General features: G+C 43.3%; 1 protein-coding gene across 5 annotated transcripts in view; it reads left to right on the top strand.

Moving 5' to 3' along the window:
- Positions 1 to 17,366, top strand: part of PLCE1 (phospholipase C epsilon 1) — a 288,806-nt gene that overhangs the window by 197,619 nt on the left and 73,821 nt on the right. For 3 of the 5 annotated variants that reach the window (XM_032793106.2, XM_032793105.2, XM_032793104.2), the window contains exons 6-10: positions 4,117 to 4,325; positions 8,203 to 8,244; positions 9,856 to 10,531; positions 11,145 to 11,327; positions 12,427 to 12,544. In XM_032793106.2, coding sequence (XP_032648997.1) covers positions 4,117 to 4,325; positions 8,203 to 8,244; positions 9,856 to 10,531; positions 11,145 to 11,327; positions 12,427 to 12,544 — 1,228 coding nt within the window. The remainder of the gene's footprint in view (positions 1 to 4,116; positions 4,326 to 8,202; positions 8,245 to 9,855; positions 10,532 to 11,144; positions 11,328 to 12,426; positions 12,545 to 17,366) is intronic. The other 2 variants (XM_075072693.1, XM_032793107.2) reach the window with 1 other exon arrangement.

Genomic DNA, 17,366 nt, shown 5'->3' with positions numbered 1-17,366 from the left:
AATGTTTAAAAGAGAACTGGATACATTCATGGAGGTAAAGTCCCTAGCCTCTGTTTGTCATAGGGTAGAGACGGATGGCAGGAGAGAGATCACTTGATCATTGCCTGTTGAGTTTACTCCCTCTGGGGCACCTGGCATTGGCTACTGTTGGTAGACAGGATACTGGGCTAGATGGACCTTTGGTCTGACCCATTACGGCCATTCTTATGTTCTTATGTATGGTCTTAACTGCCCCTCTTGGACCTATACATGAAGATATCTTCAGATTCCGGAGCACCAGATCCAAGGAGATTGTGTTCATTGATCACCCTGTCTATATCAGACACCACATCTCTGGCTCCGGTAGGGAAAAGAAGCCAAAAAATGGTGGCAATACCATTGTCACCAGTGCTGACATCACCAACAGCAACTGACTGCATTGACGTCGTCTTCAGGACAGAGAGACCTGGCACTGCCTTCTGAGATGGAGAGGCACTCCACCACCAAGCACAAACACAGCAATCAACTGGTATCAAAGTCGGTTTCTGCAGAGAGAAACAAGGACTAAAAAGAAGCCCTTGAAATCCTCAGCATCGATAAGGCATAGTGTCATGGCACCAGTGAGACCAAGAGACCAGATAGTTGCACTAGTACTGACACTGATACAGCGAACTGCTCCAGTACTGATCCTGAAACCAGAACCCTTCTTGGTATCAAGACATTCCTTCAAAAAGCCCCCCTCATGACTCCTCTTGGTGCCAAAACAAGCCTAGACACCAATACTGATACTGGAACCAGGCCATTCCTTCTCCCTGACCTCAGGCAAGGATCCGTTGTCCGAGAGGAAAGGACAGTACCTGCAAGGGTACTCTGAAGGTATGTGGTACAGAGCCCCTGTGCAGGACTGGGAATGGATGGGACACCCACAGTTTAACCAGGAGCAGTACAACTTGCTGTACTGACTTTATTGAGGCCCTGCCTTTCCACAGGTCCCGTAGCAGGGCCTCTTCCAAGGGCTCAGAAAAGAGGAGATGATCTCGGTCACCATCAGCAATGCTTGCTTCAGCACCCTCGCCTGTACTGCATGGACCTTTCAAAGACATGGTGGAGTTAATAAGAGAGACATTCCAGCTGCCCTTCCTACCTAAAGAATTCTCCTCACCCTGGATGAATCAGCCATCATAGCCCCAACACTGGCGGTCAGTGACTTCCAGTCTTTCCTGGAGTTGCTGCCAAGGATAGCTGACACATTAGACATGGAAATGATGGTGTTCCAGGAAGACAATCATAAATTATTTGACAACCTCAGCACCTCCATGCCCACAAGAATTGCCCTCCCAGTCAATGAGGACATTTTAGACCCAGTGAAGGGTTTGGGGCACATCCCTACCTCACTCCCTTCTGTCTTGGAAGCAGCTGGAAACACACTACCAAGTACCACCCAGAAGTTTTGATTACTTTTATGTCCATCTGACACTGCTCATCATCTCTGCAGTTCAGGAGAGGAGTAGATCCACCAACAGGACATTTGTGGAAGGAAAGCATCTCTCCAATTTTGCATTACAACCAATATGGTGCTGTTTGCAAAATACAACTTTCTGATGTAGGAGAGGGTGGCTTCCTTCCTATCTCAGCTCCCACAGGTATATAGGGAAAAACTGAGACATTATCAAGGAGGGGCAGGTGATAGCCAAGACAGCACTACAACTGGCAGTGGATGAATCCAGTATAGCTGCTTAATTTATCTCCACAGCAGTCGTAAGGTACCAAGTTTCCTGGGTTCAGGCATCTGGAGTATCAAGGGAGGTCCAGACTACAACTGAGGACTTACCCTTTGAAGATATGCATTTAAATAGCCCATGAAAGGAAGAGGCCCTGCGCTGTCTCAAGGATTTCAGACCAACACTCAGCTTTTTGGACATTTATACCTCAGTACCATACTGCAAACCCTTCTAGTACCAGCCTCAGAAACTGAGACTGTCATCTTTCTCTCATAGCTGCCAGCCTGAGTATTCATCCAGAAAGTGACCCCACTATTCATGGAGGCCCCCCTCATCCCCCTTCTGTGTTACAAATCAATCTCTCTCTACTCCCCCAGAGGCAGGAGGTTTGATGAGATGATCGAGAACCATGCCAAAACCACTCCAGAGCTGACTTTCAGATATCTTTTCTCCACCTTAACTGGACACTTTCCTCCAGCAGTGGAACTGCAGCCCTTTTTAACATCTTCCCACCAATCCTAGCAATCTCCAGGGTGATTGCCAAAGTTAGACAAAATTGGATATGATTCATCTTGGTAGTTAGCTCCCAAAATAGTTCTTGTTGGCAGTCTTTCTGCAACACCAGCCTGACTTCCAGACCACCCACATTTTTTGTACAAGATATATGTCAAGTACTCCATCTGAACCCAAAGTTGCTGATGCTGAAGGCTTGGGTATTGGCTGGCTGAACGTCATGGAAAAGCACTGCTCCTTGCATAATCAGGAAATCCTGACATCAGGCAGGAAACTATCCATAAGGAAAACTTACTCTTCTAAACAGAAAAGGTTCTTGATGTGGGCAGCCCAACGTGGCCTGGACCCAATGTAGGTCCCAGTACTTCTGGTCTACTTGTTGCAATTAAAACATTCTGGGATTTTAGTTCAATTAAGATCCATCTGGTGGCAATTTCAGCATATCATCCACCAATTCAGTCTCTTTCAATCTTCTCTCATCTGTCGGTATCCAGATTCCTTAAGTGCCTTTTACATGCTCACTTATTGGTTAGAGACCCTGAATGGGACTTCAGTGTTGTCCTTCACAGGCTTATAGATTGTCCCCTTTGAGTCCCTTTCCAACATCTATCCAACATGGTCTCAAAAACAGTATTCATGGTTGCCATCGCTTCAACTAGAAGAGTCAGTGAGATCCATTAGCTCATAGCAGAACCTCTGTCTGTCTGGTTTCATAGAGACAAAGTGGTCCTGAGATGTTATGCAAAACTCCTTCCCAAGATGGTTTTAGAAATGCGTTTGAATCAATCAGTGAACTAACGTGTTCTTCCCATAGCCACGTTCCAGGCAAGAGGAGAAGAAACTCCATACCTTGGTTTATCCAGGGTTCTTTGAAACTATATTGACAGGATCAAATCTTTCAGACTGTCCCCATGTTTATATGAGGCTATAGCTAGCCACTCTAAAGGGCAAACCATTTCATCCCTAAAATTTCAAAATGTATCACGCTATGCTGCCAGGTGGCTGATGTTCCTCTCCCACTGACAGCTTAGGAATCATTCAACCAGAGCTCAAGTGGCATCCTCAGCATGGTTGTGCAATGTGCCAGTATCTGAAATCTGCCAGGCTGCTATGTGGAGCAACCTGCTCACATTTGTCAAGCATTATGCACTGAACTTTCGGGAGAGCTGTACTCCCATTTGTCTTAAACAGTTGCAGCTGATTCTCCTCATGTCCGCCATCCTGAAGAGGCTACTACTTGACAGTCATCTCCAGTGGTGGCTTACATATACCTGAAGAAGAAAAAAGTTACCCTACAGTAAAAGTGAATCCTCGAGATGATGTTAGCAATGTAGATCCCATGACCTGCCCTTAGCTCCGTCCACAGTTTGAGTATTCAGCTAACACAAGCTTCAAATGGCAAGGGAACTGAGGGAGGGTCAGTTCTTGGACCCTTTATCCTCTTCCATGGGAGCACAAGAAGGCACAGGGCACATGCATGGCCCCAATAGAAATTGCTATTAAAAAAAATCCAATCTCATACACGTGTGATACAGCCATATCTATAGTGGGATCCACGCTGACTACAACATCTTGAAAAATCACAGTCATTATAAGGTAAATAACCGTTCATTCCATTTTTTTCCTTTCAAATAATGCCTCAAGTGTAGAGATTGAAGCTGAGATTTTCAGAGTCTAAAGAAATTAATATTATTTATTTGTTTGTTTATATTATTGTAATGCCCAGAAGTCCTAGTAATAGACCAGAATTAGGTGTCCAACTCCCACTGGAAGTCAATGGTTGATCTGTGCCTCACACGCTAAGGCCCCTTTGAAAATCGCAATTTAAACTCTATTTCTGTCAGTTTACTTAACTATGCACTATTCTAATTGTTCATTGTATTAACCATTTGGGCTTTTTTAGTTTGTTTCAGATTACAGTGGGCAAGATAATTTCTTGCAACGAATAGGCCAAGATGGTTTAAATAATACGGAAAAAGAATCAACAGCAAACAGTATCTTTCAAACCATTCGGAGTTGTAACCGCAGTTTGGAATCTGAAGAAGTTGAAGACAATTTTAGCGAAGGAGGCAATTCAAGAAAAAACTCTTTGAAGGATAGAAACCGATACCAGTAGGTTTTACATTGTATAGGTTACTGTGCTATTTTTCTGTGCGTTTCAAGATTTTCATGTTTAATTTACTGTTGTCTGAGTCTCAGTTATGGTAACAACATGAAACTTTAATATAAGTATCCTTGAATTTTGCCCCTTCCAATTTCAGCTGTTTTCCCAGAGTTATGCTTGATATTAGGATGTTTGTATGCTTGGAATCTCTCAATAGTTTTATCTTCTTTTGTGATGTAATTACTTCCAGGCAAATCCCTTTCATCTTGCCTAGAGAGATTTAGAAACCCACAGTTACATTGTGATTTTGATCAGTTGTGCCAGGAATAGCACCTTGGCATCTCTGTTATCAAAGCTCAGAACATTATATCCTGTGGGTTAGAACAGCATTCTGCCCTAGTTAATATAAAGGTTATTTATTATTGTTTATAAGTCTGCTACTTTTTAAGGATATGTTCATTTGAAGGTCATAATTATCTCAGGAAGTATCTTTGAAAGCTATAAATATTTCAAATTTTCATACTGGATCAGTCCCGCTATTTACCATAGGTGTTTCATTATTTGACACGTGAAAAAGCTTGGATTTGAGCAACCTCAGATTCCCAGTTCCCACTTGTACAGCAAGAGATCCAGTAGTAGATCAGTATCATACCAGTGTACGGTACAGTATTGGTCACATGGGAATAGTGATAAGTCCAAAGCCTGCTAAATCATTTCATCTTCCAAAGTGTTGCTTTGTTTTTGTAGTTGTCTTTCTTACTGAATTTAAAGAGGAAAAAATTTTAAGGGGAATGAAATTTATATATCTAGCTTCTAATTTGAGATCAGTCTCCCACAGTGCATTTCTAACTAACCACAGCTATTCAGCATAGAAACAGGAAAAGAATGCAGTTGAGTGAGATGATGGTTCTGTGTCCATCACGGTCTTTCCCAATGACAAGTGTAGTTCTGTTTTAAAGAGAGGAACTTTTGTTTTTACAAAGAGCTTTAGTCGAATCTAATAAATTTAAAATATCACAGTAGCAGATAGTTTACAGGAAGCATGCTCCCTACCTCTGTAACAGGGCTATTAGATAAAGTAGTCTGATCCACATGACAGGAAAATACTCACATGTTTAGAGGCATCCAAACTGGTTGAGCCACCTATGTATAAAGTCCAGTAAGTGAGCATCTGAGAAGGAACTACCAGCTTCCTATGTTTATTTCATTTACATGCAATTGTAAATTTCATTTTAAAGAAATAATCTTTGTTTCCTGAAATAATGTTTTCTAATAGAATTATTAACATCTGGCCTTAGTTCCTTCTGAGCAGTGAAGCAGTATCTGATGCCAAGAAAGGCTGTCCTACTTCACTGTCCATTTACGTCATCCCTTGATTGCGGAAGAGTGCTGTAGAAAGCCCATAGTCTTTAGAATTTCTTACAACTTACATGCTTCCTTTCTGAAATTATTTTTCTTAACTAACATCTAACATTTTAAAACTAGTATTTAATTCACAGCTCAGATTTAAAAGAAACTTGGGAAAACAACATTTCACTTATTGAAGCAAAGTAAAGTGCTTGTAATAATGGTAAAACAATATAAGGGAAAGTAACTTCTCCTGTAAATGTTTAATCATTGCCTTAGAGCATATGTTCTATATCTATATACATAAATAACATTAAATGAATTCATCCTTCTTTGAGCAATACCAGTCTGTCCTGTCTGCTTCCCTGAAGACTTCATCCTTCTGTAGCCAGGCCCTCCTGGCCGACAGCAGTCAGAGCTTGAAGTCTCCTTTACCTTCCCACTGTCCTGTTTTCTCCTTCTTGTACACACTGAGAACTCTGAGAGAGACAGGAGCTTGCAGCAGAGGAGAATGAGGCAATACCATGTTGCTCTTTTTTTGTATAGAGGCTGGAAAAGCAGGTTTGTTTTAAAATATTGTGAACTAATGACAGCTTTTCCAGTGAAATGGGAATAGTATTTTGCATGTAGTATGTGAGGTCATTAACTTATGCTCTTCTGTATATGTTAATATTTGGTTACTTAGTAAAGTTAATAAGTATTTTAATTATAGTTATTTATTAAAACTAAAGACTGTTTAGTAGTAGAAATCTTGATTTTTGTAAGAGTGATATATGAAACTCTAATATTTTGGAGTCCTTGTGGCACCTTAGAGACTAACAAATTTATTTGGGCATAAGCTTTCGTGGGCTAAAACCCACTTCATCAGATGCATGGAGTGAAAAATACAGTAAGCAGGATATATACTATAGCACATGAAACAATGGGAGTTGCCTTACTAAGTGGGGGGTCTGTGCTAATGAGCCAATTTGATTAAGGTGGAAGTGGACTTTTCTTAACAATTGACAAGAACGGGTGAATACCAAGGGAGGGAAAATTACTTTTGTAGTGCTAACGAGCCAGTTCAGTTAAGGTGGAAGTGGCCTATTCTCAACAGTTGACAAGAAGATGTGAGTATCGTCAGAGGAAAAATTACTTTTTGTAGTGACCCATGCATAATTTTCCCTCTACTGATACTCACACCTTCTTGTCAACGGTTGAGAATAGGCCACTTCCACCTTAATTGAATCGGCTTGTTAGCACTGACCCTCCACTTGGTAAGGCAACTCCCATCATTTCCTGTGCTATAATATATATTCTGCTTACTGTATTTTTCACTCCATGCATCTGATGAAGTGGGTTTTAGCCCACAAAATCTTACGCCCAAATAAATTTGTTAGTCTCTAAGGTGCCACAAGGACTCCTTATTGTTTTTTCTGATACAGACTATCACAGCTACCACTCTGAAAGCTGCAATATTTTTATGTTTGGGGGAAATATCACATAATTTGCTTCAGTGTTATAATTCAAAATGAAAATGAAGATCTTCCATTAATTAATTTTTCCTGAATTAAATACAGAACTGAGGCCATGAGTCCACAAAAATAGATAATTTAGCTTGACCTGAAGAATATAAGGGGCATCTAGCAAAGTAAGGGAATATATTTATCAATTTTCCTACTCTTACTAGTTGATAGGATATTTAGCACTCTGTGATCAGTGACTTGGCTGTTCACCTGGAATTTCCTGACATGCCAAGTATATATCAATGATTCATTTTTATTAGGGCTTCCTCTTTTCAGGAATAAAGCAAGTTGGGTAGAAAGACAGAAAATTGCCAAAGCAAGTACAATTACTTGTCATCTCCTTCATATCTTACTCCTATGACAGAGAGGATAGGGTTATATTTATAATTTAAAATGCTTATATATTCCAAATTATTTCAAACTTGTGATATTTAAATATTGTCAAAATCAATGTATACCAGAGTAAATTGAGATAGAAGCTCCTCCTAATTTTCCTGTGGTTTAATGTTTTCATACACAACCGCATATAAGAGTGTGAATCTATAAAAGATGGGTGTCATTGGAGAAGGGGAAATTACATAATCTACTTGTAATTTGATGTCCTTGAAAGTGATATGGCTGTGAGAGTCACATTCACCTATTCACTCCAAAGGAAGAACTAGAATTTTATTTTGATTCATTCGAAATCTTAGAAATTCATTAGAAATTTTGATTGTGGATGGAAAAGAACTGACCCACAGAAGCTTGCCTATAGTATATGTACTTTTTCAAGGTTTGTTAATTTACTAATTTACGCAGAAGTTCTAAATTTTGCCACATAAACCCTTTAATGATTGATCGTACTTTGGAGACACAAGCCGTATTATATATGTATGAATCAATACTTTTAAAGCACAGTAATTTCTCTTTAGAATAAGCATGAAAATCCACAGGATTTTTTTATATATTGCATCCCTTGCTATTTCCTTCCTAAAACTACATTCTGTTCTAACATTTCCTTTTATCTGTTTCCTTCATTCCTAATGCATCTCAGTACAACACATGCAAAGAAAGCCTCTGAGTCAAACCGAGTTCTGTAAGTTTGTTCTCAGCACTTCCTAAGCTATATTGCTTGTGCTAGCTACTGCCAGAAATTAATTGTGCATTTTTGTGTGGTTGCTTCATATAAATCTGAATTTAAATCTGAATCCTTCCTGTGCTGTAAGATGTTGCTTAGGGCATGAGCAAGGTTCTGCCATTCCTCTCTATCCTGGGCCACTCTTTGCAAGTCCTCTCTGTTGTTAAATGCTGTAAATATTTTCTAGGATATGTGTAGGGTTGGCTGCTTTTTTCAATTTGAAAAAGTTATTCTTGTATGGTCATAACAAATACTTTAATGTTTAGATATGGGGTGAGATGCATTGAAGTCAGCAGCAATGTATACTAGTTGAGGATCTGGCGTATGATTGTTCTTTTTACATTCAGTACAGCAGTACATGTATGTTTTAATTTGGTAGAAGAAGCTCCTGTAGGGAGGAGATTTTGGATAAAAGAATTCTGTTCTCATAAACCATATTCGTTAATTTAGATTTTTCTGCTTCATAGCAGCTGTTTCTAAGAACAGTAAAGATATTCAGTATATTTTGATTGGAAGCTACAAACGTGATTGATACTGATATAACATTTTACATGTTCAAAATAGAAATATTCACTGATTAATTCTCACAACACTCTTCTGAACAAGGTATGTGTTGTTGTCGTCACTATTTTATAGATGATAACATTGAAGGTATGTCTATGCTATGAGCAAGGGGTGTGATTCCCACCTCACGTATGCATACTCATGCTAGCTCTCGTTGAGTTAGCACACTAAAAATAGTGATGTAGCCAGGGTGGCTCATGTAGCGGCATGGGCTAGCCGTGCTGAGTACAAACCCTCCTGAACCCTATGGTACTTGGAATGGCTTGCCCTCCACCTGTGTTACCCCAGTTACACTACTATTTTCAGTTTGCAAGCTTGATGGGAGCTAGTATAAGTATGTCTGAGTGAGCTGGGAATCACACCTGTAGCTCCTAAATGTAGATGTAGCCTAAGACAGAGTGAGTAAGTAACTTGCTCAAGGCCACACAGTGAATCTCTGAAGAGTAGAAATATAACGCAGGAATTAGCCCTCAATCCACTAGGCTGTGCTGCCAATGTCTGCAAATGAGATTTAGACATATTGCAGCCAAAGCTGTTGTATGGATTGGATTTAGAAACTGGAATCACTTTGGTTTCAGATCCCCTATGAAAGTTGTTCATAATTAATAACTTTTTAAATGTGCATTTTTGTACATGTGATGTTTGGGAGGGAAACCTGAAAAAATTGTCATCATACATTTTTTCTCTGTCTCTAATACAGTGATACCAATCCTAATCAATCTGTTAATTAGTTTGGCCAAAATTACAGTAGTATATAAGTACATTCTATATACTATATAATGCAATATTGTCAAAGTCTTTAAGCATAGCTGTCCTTGTACCTCTAAACAGTACGATGTTAATCTTCTGCTGAATTTAAGCTATAGTAGAACAGGTTTTAAAGATAGTATTGTAGCTAAACATGCATAGAGTAAATGAAAACATGTATATCAGATGTTCCACTATGTATACAGTATATATACAAATACTGTATAACGTAAGTGTTGTATCCTACTTCACATACAGGTTTATAATTGGAGATCTCTCAGATTCAGAAAGTGACGTATCTGAGCAGTCAAAAGAGTGGGACACTAATACAACTGAAGAGCAGCAAAAAGCATACAGTCATGGAATAGAACTCATTCCCTGGTATGTGTTATCAATCAGAGCTGATGTCCATCAGTTCATGCTACAAGGGGCAACTGTCATACATTATGACCAGGAGATGCATCTCTCAGCACGCTGTTTTCTTCAGCTTCAGCCTGACAATAGTACTTTGACATGGATAAAACCCACCACAGCTTGCCCTGCAAATACTAAAGTAAAACTAGGTGCGCTAGGTAGCACTGCTGAGCTTGGTAAATTTCAGTTTCTTGGCAGTACTGGATTGAATGGACTGGTGGAAGGTCTCTTGGATTTGTTTTCAGCAAAGGCTGTGTACATGGGGCACCCTGGCATTGATATGCACACTGTGTGTGTTCAAAATAAACTGTGTAGTATGTCCCTTGAAGAGAATGGAGTAACTCTACTATATGGACTTCAAACTACTGATAACAAGTTGCTGCACTTTGTGGCTCCAAAACATACTGCCAAAATGCTGTATGATGGATTGCTAGAATTAACAAAAGCTGTAAGAAAAATGAGGAAATTCCCTGATCAGAGATTGCAGTGGCTACGGAAACAGTATGTCTCCCTTTATCAGGTAAGGTACATTGTAATCATCTAGTGTATAAATAAGTGAAAGTTTCCAAGATATCAACAATATGCATATTCATATCTGTTTTAGGCAGGTTAAGGTTGAAGATACAAGACCTGATTCTCCACCATTACATTAATTTGATATTGGCATAACTCCACTGAAGTCAGCAGATTGACACAAGCATGAAACTATCTGGCCTTTGATATTGCATTTTATCAAAGGCTATTTGATACACTAAAATCAAGTATTAAACAGATCTTTTGTATTAATCAGATCTTAATACATCATAAAATAAAAAGTGAAACTGGTATGCTAATTGGGCCTTTGAAGGTAGTATTTGATTAAACAGGAAGCAATGCCCAGAACTACACAGGAGCTCAAATCTTGAGCAGTGAAAGGTGGGATAAAAACACAAAACAAAAAGCAAAACATTTTGCCAATAATAACAACAAAACAAAAAGCAGTACTTTAACTATAAGTAAAACTTGCCTTGCTTTTGATGTTCAATCTTTCATTGTTTTATAGTGGGTATCTTCACTACTATTTCAGAAAATGTTTGAGTCTTTCTGCAGTACTGTACCTAGTCCTTTTTTTGTAATGATGAGAATTTTTGTAGGAGGATGGCAGGTTTGAAGGCCCAACTTTGGCTCAGGCTGTTGAACTGTTTGGAGGCAGACGCTGGAGTGCAAGGAACACAAGCACAGGGGCCCTGACCAGAAGCACTGAGAAACCCAGTGTGCAGAGAAACAACACTCTGGGAATAAGCACAGCCAAGAAAAAGAAGAAAGTACTCATGAGGGTAGACTATTTTGTTATTAATGTACTAATCCTGTGATCTAGCCAATTTAAGCTATTTATAATACAGTTTTTGTATAGCTAACCATGTATTCTGAACCAGAGAAAAGATCAGTGTATAATAATACAGTTGTTATAACTTTGAAACTATGTTAATTGCAATGGCAGTTCCTTGGCTTATTATTTATTTAGGAGTGGCTTATTTTTCCTCACACCAAGGGAGGCCCAGGATTTTGGGGGACAGCAGGTAGAACAGTGGGGTGCAGACTGATTGAGACCTTTATTTGGTACCTCCCCTCTGAGCTGTTCCAGTAATCAGAGATCAGCTGAGCACAGGAGTTGCCCAGGCCACATGTTCTTTTTCATGGACATATATCCTTTTCACAAGTGGCCAAGAGAGGGGTCATGTACGTGCTGGTATGACGGCTCTATGCTACCCAAAGATTCCTTTAGTCAGGGGGATTCCTCAAGGGGCCAGATGCACCTACTCTAGGACTGTTTTGTGCCAATGGAATAGTGCAAAGCCAACCAGAGCACTCCAGAAGAACAAGGCTATTGTCTCGTTCTGTGTGATGTCACACTGGGGTGACAGCCAAAGTTTCCACACTCCTTTGTGTAACTTTCATCAGATTTAAATTACCTCTTTTCTATCTAGAGCAGGGGTCCCCAACGCGGTGCCCGTAGGCGCCATGGCGCCCACAGGGGCATCTAAGTGCGCCCGCGTCCTGGCCGTCGGTGGAACATCCGCCAAAATGCCGCTGAATTTCTGCGGCATTTCCGTGGCGATGCATCTCGATGACGCCGCTTGCCTCTGACAAGTGATGTCATCGAGAGGCGTTGCTACCGAAATGCCGCAGAAATTCAGCGGCATTTCAGCAGATGCTCCACCGCCGCCACGGTCCTTCGTCTGGTGCCCACCAGATGAAAAGGTTGAAGACCACTGATCTAGAGTGATGGTGGCAATTATCAGCATTTACAGCAGTCTTCTTTAGTGTTTAATGTAGAATAGCTGATTCATGTCCAGTTTTGTCATTCACAAAAATAATTTAGGATGAAACAAATAACATTTTAAAGATGATTATGACAATGTTCGCTGTTTCCAGGGTGAAAGCGGAGATGCTGATGATGATGAGATGGCAACTCGTAAGACAAAAAGTTATAAGGAATATCGTAGTAGAAGTGGTTTGGACCCTCAAGACATTGATGAACAAGAAGAATCAGGTAGATATAATAGGTCCAGGAGTTAGATCCCTTTTAATGTTTTGTTTTGAATAATTTTGACACAGCTAATGATGGGTGAAATGTTACAATGGGCAAAAGTTTTAATAAGCTTTATTCTATATAAAAATAATAGTTATTTGTTTATTAATAGGAAGTTACAGCTCTGACACACACATTTGTGGTGTGAGAGTGTTGTCAGGATGGTATTTTCTGCAAATACTGTAAACTTTTTACATTAATTTGTACTGTTCTTTTTCGAATACTTGCTCATGTCAATTCCATTCTAGGTGTGTGCGCGCCCACATGTGCAGTTGTCAGAGATTTTTGCCTTAGTGGTATCCATTGGGGGTTAGCTGTGGCACCGTGTTCATGCGTCGGTATGTTTGGTGCCACGGCCCTATGCCCTCTCAGTTCCTTCTTACCGGCTGTAGTGGCTAGTCAGAGTGCCTTTCCCTTGCCTAGCAAGGGTTAGCAGTTCTTTCTCCTTGGACTTTGAGCCTTAGAGCCTTGTAAATAGTTTGTTTACAGTAGTTAGTTAATAAGTAGTTGTTAAGTAGTATAGTTAGAGAGAGTCCCAGTGGGGACTTTGCCCCAGGCGGGGCATGCCCCGATCTCTGGGTTTTAAGCCCTGCTCTGTCTGCAAGAGGCGTGTGCCTGTTAGTGACCCCCATAGCAGCTGTCCAAAGTGCTTGAGGAAATCATATGTAAAGGACAAGTGTCGCATCTATAAGAACTTTCGTCCCAGAACTCAGAAAGAGTGAGACATCCATTTGAGGGCCCTCCTCATGGAGGCTGCTCTCCGCCTGGCTTCTGAGCCTTCCTGGCTGGACTCTACTCCTAGCACTCCAGCCATGGTGTGCTGTACACACCCGGCACTGGGCTTTGCCTGGCACCACTCCCCATTGCTGGCACCTAAGAAGAAGTCAAAGAAATGCAGCTCCTTAGCATCAAGCAAGAAAGGCCAAGGGGCATCGGGCAAAGGACCCAGTTTGGGCCGCCAGCCCAGCCCAGAGCCACGTGGGGATGACTCCCTGATGGGGCACCCTAGCCCCCCAAGGGATCTGCCACTGACTCCCAGGAGTGGTAGAGGACTCAAACCCTCTACCCAGGGCTGACGCCTTCCCAGGCTGTCCCGGAGCCTAGAGAGCAAAGGCCTTTATCAGCATTACAGGCACTGTGTCCATCACAGGACACGGCAAGAGCTCTCTACAAGGGCAAGCCAGCCATAAAGACCTCCCAAAGGGCAAGCGAACGCTGCCAGTCTCCGGAGCTGAGACGACACTTTCTGTCTCCACGCACCAGGTCTCTATCTTCTGCAGGACGCCCTAGATCGCTGGCACTGCGATTGCGGTCTCCGCCCTCTCAGCACAGGTTACCCAGAGAGAGGCGTCAGTCACCATATCACTGGCACCAATCATCCTCCCACCAGCTGTCTCCTCTGCGCAGATCTCCGTCTCCTAGACCATGGAAAAGTCTGCAATGCGGTACTGATCCCATTGCCCCCAGCACCAGTCCAGCTACTCAAGACACCGGTCTCCTGCGGTGACAGTTAGCTATGAGACACAAGCTTCGACAGTCCCTCCATGGTCACTGGAAGGTGATTCCCCCGGCACGGAAAGGGAATTCAGTCCTTCACCGAGGCAACACCGGCATGACTGGGCACCTGATGTTGCGTCGATCTCTGCGAGGCCATCTTGCCAGCAAGGCCAGTGGCCAGCACAGTGACCCTACTGTAGTGTGTGGGGCATGCCTGTGATCCCAATGCCTCCTTCACTCCATTTTTCATCTGCTGGTGCAGAGCAGCAACCAACAGCACCAAGCTCAGTGCACAAAGTGCACTCGAAGGCTGGGGTAGAGGACCAAGCGCTTACCCCGAAACCCTCTTCCTCTGTGGGGGATAATGCCCTGGGGTCTTCCCTGGCGACCCAGTTGTTCTTGTCCCCAGATGAGGTGGTGACAGGACTCTCTCATGCCACCCCACCAGATGATTTTAAAGAACACCAGGCCCTGCTTCGTAGGTGGCCACAAACTTGGGCTTGGAAGTGGAGGAGGTGGCCAAACAGGCGGACACTCTGTTTAATGTATTCTCAGCATTTACCTGCACTCATATCACACTACCAGTACATGATATGGTCTTAAAAATAGCCAAAGCCCTCTGACAAACTCCATCTTCCAGCCCTTCCACCTCCACGAAGGCTGAGAAAAAATATTTCACCCCAGCCAAGGGTTTTGAATATTTGTATGCCCACCCACCTCTGGGCTCATTGGTCATCTCTACAGCCAACGAGGAGGACAGATGGGGCAAATCAGTTCGATCCCTAGAAATAAGGAGGCCATGAGGCTGGACCTTTTTGGAAGGAAGGTTTATTCAATGGCCAGTCTTCAGTTCTTGGGGGCTAACCACCAGGCTCTCTTGGGGAAGTACAACTTTAACTTATGGAACTCCCTCTGTAAGTTTAAGGAATCCTTGCCCCAGAACTCAGCCCAGGAATTCGTGGCCCTGATGGAAGAGGGTACGGCAGCGGCTAGGTGTTCCCTCCAAATGGCATGGGACGTGGCCAGTTCGGCAGCTTGGGAGGTCATATTGGTGGTGTTCATGACGCACAGCTCCTGGCTTCAGACTGCTGGGCTCTTCTCAGAAATGCAGACCTTGATTCATGATCTTCCCTTTGATGGGAACAGTATTTTTGTGGAGCAGACCAATGTGAGGATACACAATCTGAAGGACACTCGGGCCACCCTTCACTTGCTCAGTCTGCATATGTCGCAGATGGCAAGGAAGCAGTTCCAGCGACCCCTGACACCAAGGCCTTGGCAGCCTCAACAAGGGCCTGCAAGGAGAAGAGATAGAGATACAAGTTTTAGTCATCGCTGCCCTCCTTCCTCCTGCTCACTTGCACAACCCAGCCTGGCAAAGCATGATGGGGGCCAGAAGCTCTCATTTTCAGGGTGTGCTCAAGAGCCATGCTCCAGTCAACTCTCCAGATCCGCCTCGTTCTTTCCTCAACTGTCTTCATCCCTACCATTTGGTCTGGTCGTGGGTCACCTCAGACTGTTAGGTGCTAGAGATTGTATCTCAGGGCTACACCCTGCAATTTCATCCCCCCAATCCTTCCCCTTCCTTCCTCAAGGAACCTTCTCACAAGCAACTTCTCGTTCAAGAGGCTGAAAACCTCATGCAGCTGGGGTCGGTGGAAGAGGTCTCTCAGGACATGAGATGAAAAGGATTCTCCCGTTATTTCCTAATCCCAAAAGCAAAAGGGGGGCTGGGACCCATTTTGGACCTGCGGAGTCTCAACAAGTTTCTCAAGAAGTTGAAGTTTTGCATGGTCTCCCTGGCTTCCATCATCCCCTCCCTGGATCCGGGAGACTGGTACGCCACCCTTAATCTGAAGGATGCTTATTTCCATATCTCCATCTTCCAAGGTCATAGACGATTCCTCCATTTTACAGTGGGTGGATGCCATTTCCAGTTCATGGTGCTGCCCTTTGGTCTCTTGTCTGCCCCAAGGGTATTCACAAAATATATGACAGCAGTGGCTGCTTACCTGAGGCGTTGAGGGATTTAGGTCTACCTGTATCTTGACGATTGGCCATCAAGGACAAATCTCGGGAGCAGGTACAGATGAGTCTCGATCTGGTACGTTCCACCTGCCACAACCTGGGCCTGCTGATAAACTAAAAGAAATCGAGCTCAAGGCCAGTGCAATGGATAGAGTTCATTGGGGCAGTTCTCGACTCCACACGAGCCAGAGCCTTCCTTTCGGAGGCGTGTTTTCAGGCCATGTTGGACCTGATCTCCCATGTGAAAAACTACCCACTACCACTGCTCACACCTGCCTGCAATTGTTAGGCCACATGGTTGCATGTATGTACATGGTCTGGCATGCCTGTCTCTGTATCCGCCCACTGCAAGCGTGGTTGGCGTTGGTCTACATCCCCAACAGGAATGATCTCAACTGGGTAGTCAGGGTGCCATTTCACGCCTGGTCATCCCTGGATTGGTGGTTGAGCCCCGAGTTGGTGTTGGAGGGAGTTCTCTTTGCAGCCCTGGCCCCATCACTGACCCTGGTTTCCAGTGCCTCGGATCTGGGCTAGGGAGCCCCACCTGGGTGAGCTCAGCACACAAGGCCGCTAGTTGAGAGACAATCTGGCCCTCCACATAAATATCAGGGAGCTCAAAGCGGTTCCCCTGGCCTGCCAAGCTTTCCTGCCCCACCTGAAAGGCAAGGTGGTGTAGGTCCTGATGGACAATACCACTGCAATGTATTATATCAACAGGCAGGGCGGAGTCAGGTTGTTGGCCCTTTGCCAATAAACTCTGCCTGTGGAACTTCTTTGTGCAGCATGCCATCCATCTGGATAGTCGCACATTTGCCCGAGGCCAGGAACATGTTAGCAGATTGCCTCAACAGGATCTTCTCATCTCACTACAAGTGATCACTCCATCCAGAGGTGGTATAATCTTCTAGAGGTGGGGGAATCCCCACGTGGACTTGTTCGTGACCCATCAGAACAAGAAACGCTGTGTGTTCTGCTCAAGCTGGAGAATGGACAGGGGCTCCCTGTCAGACACTTTTTTGCTCCCATATGCCTTCTCACCAGTGCTGTTAGTCCACAGAGTTGTCATTGAAGATCAAACAGGACAGGGTAAAGGTGATCCTGATAGCCCCTGTGTGGCCTCAACAGCACTGGTTTGGCACGCTGCTGGACCTTTCAATGGCAGCCCCACTGTTGCTCCCTCTCTGGCAGGACCTGCTGTCCCAGAATCATGGCAGTCGTTTGCAGCCAAACCTGGCAGCGCTGCACCTGACAGCATGGC

This window comes from Chelonoidis abingdonii, chromosome 15 (genome assembly GCF_003597395.2).
Source record: "Chelonoidis abingdonii isolate Lonesome George chromosome 15, CheloAbing_2.0, whole genome shotgun sequence".
Taxonomy (NCBI): domain Eukaryota; kingdom Metazoa; phylum Chordata; order Testudines; family Testudinidae; genus Chelonoidis; species Chelonoidis abingdonii.
The sequence above is the reverse complement of the archived record's forward strand: the minus strand, read 5'-3'. Positions and strand labels throughout refer to the sequence as shown.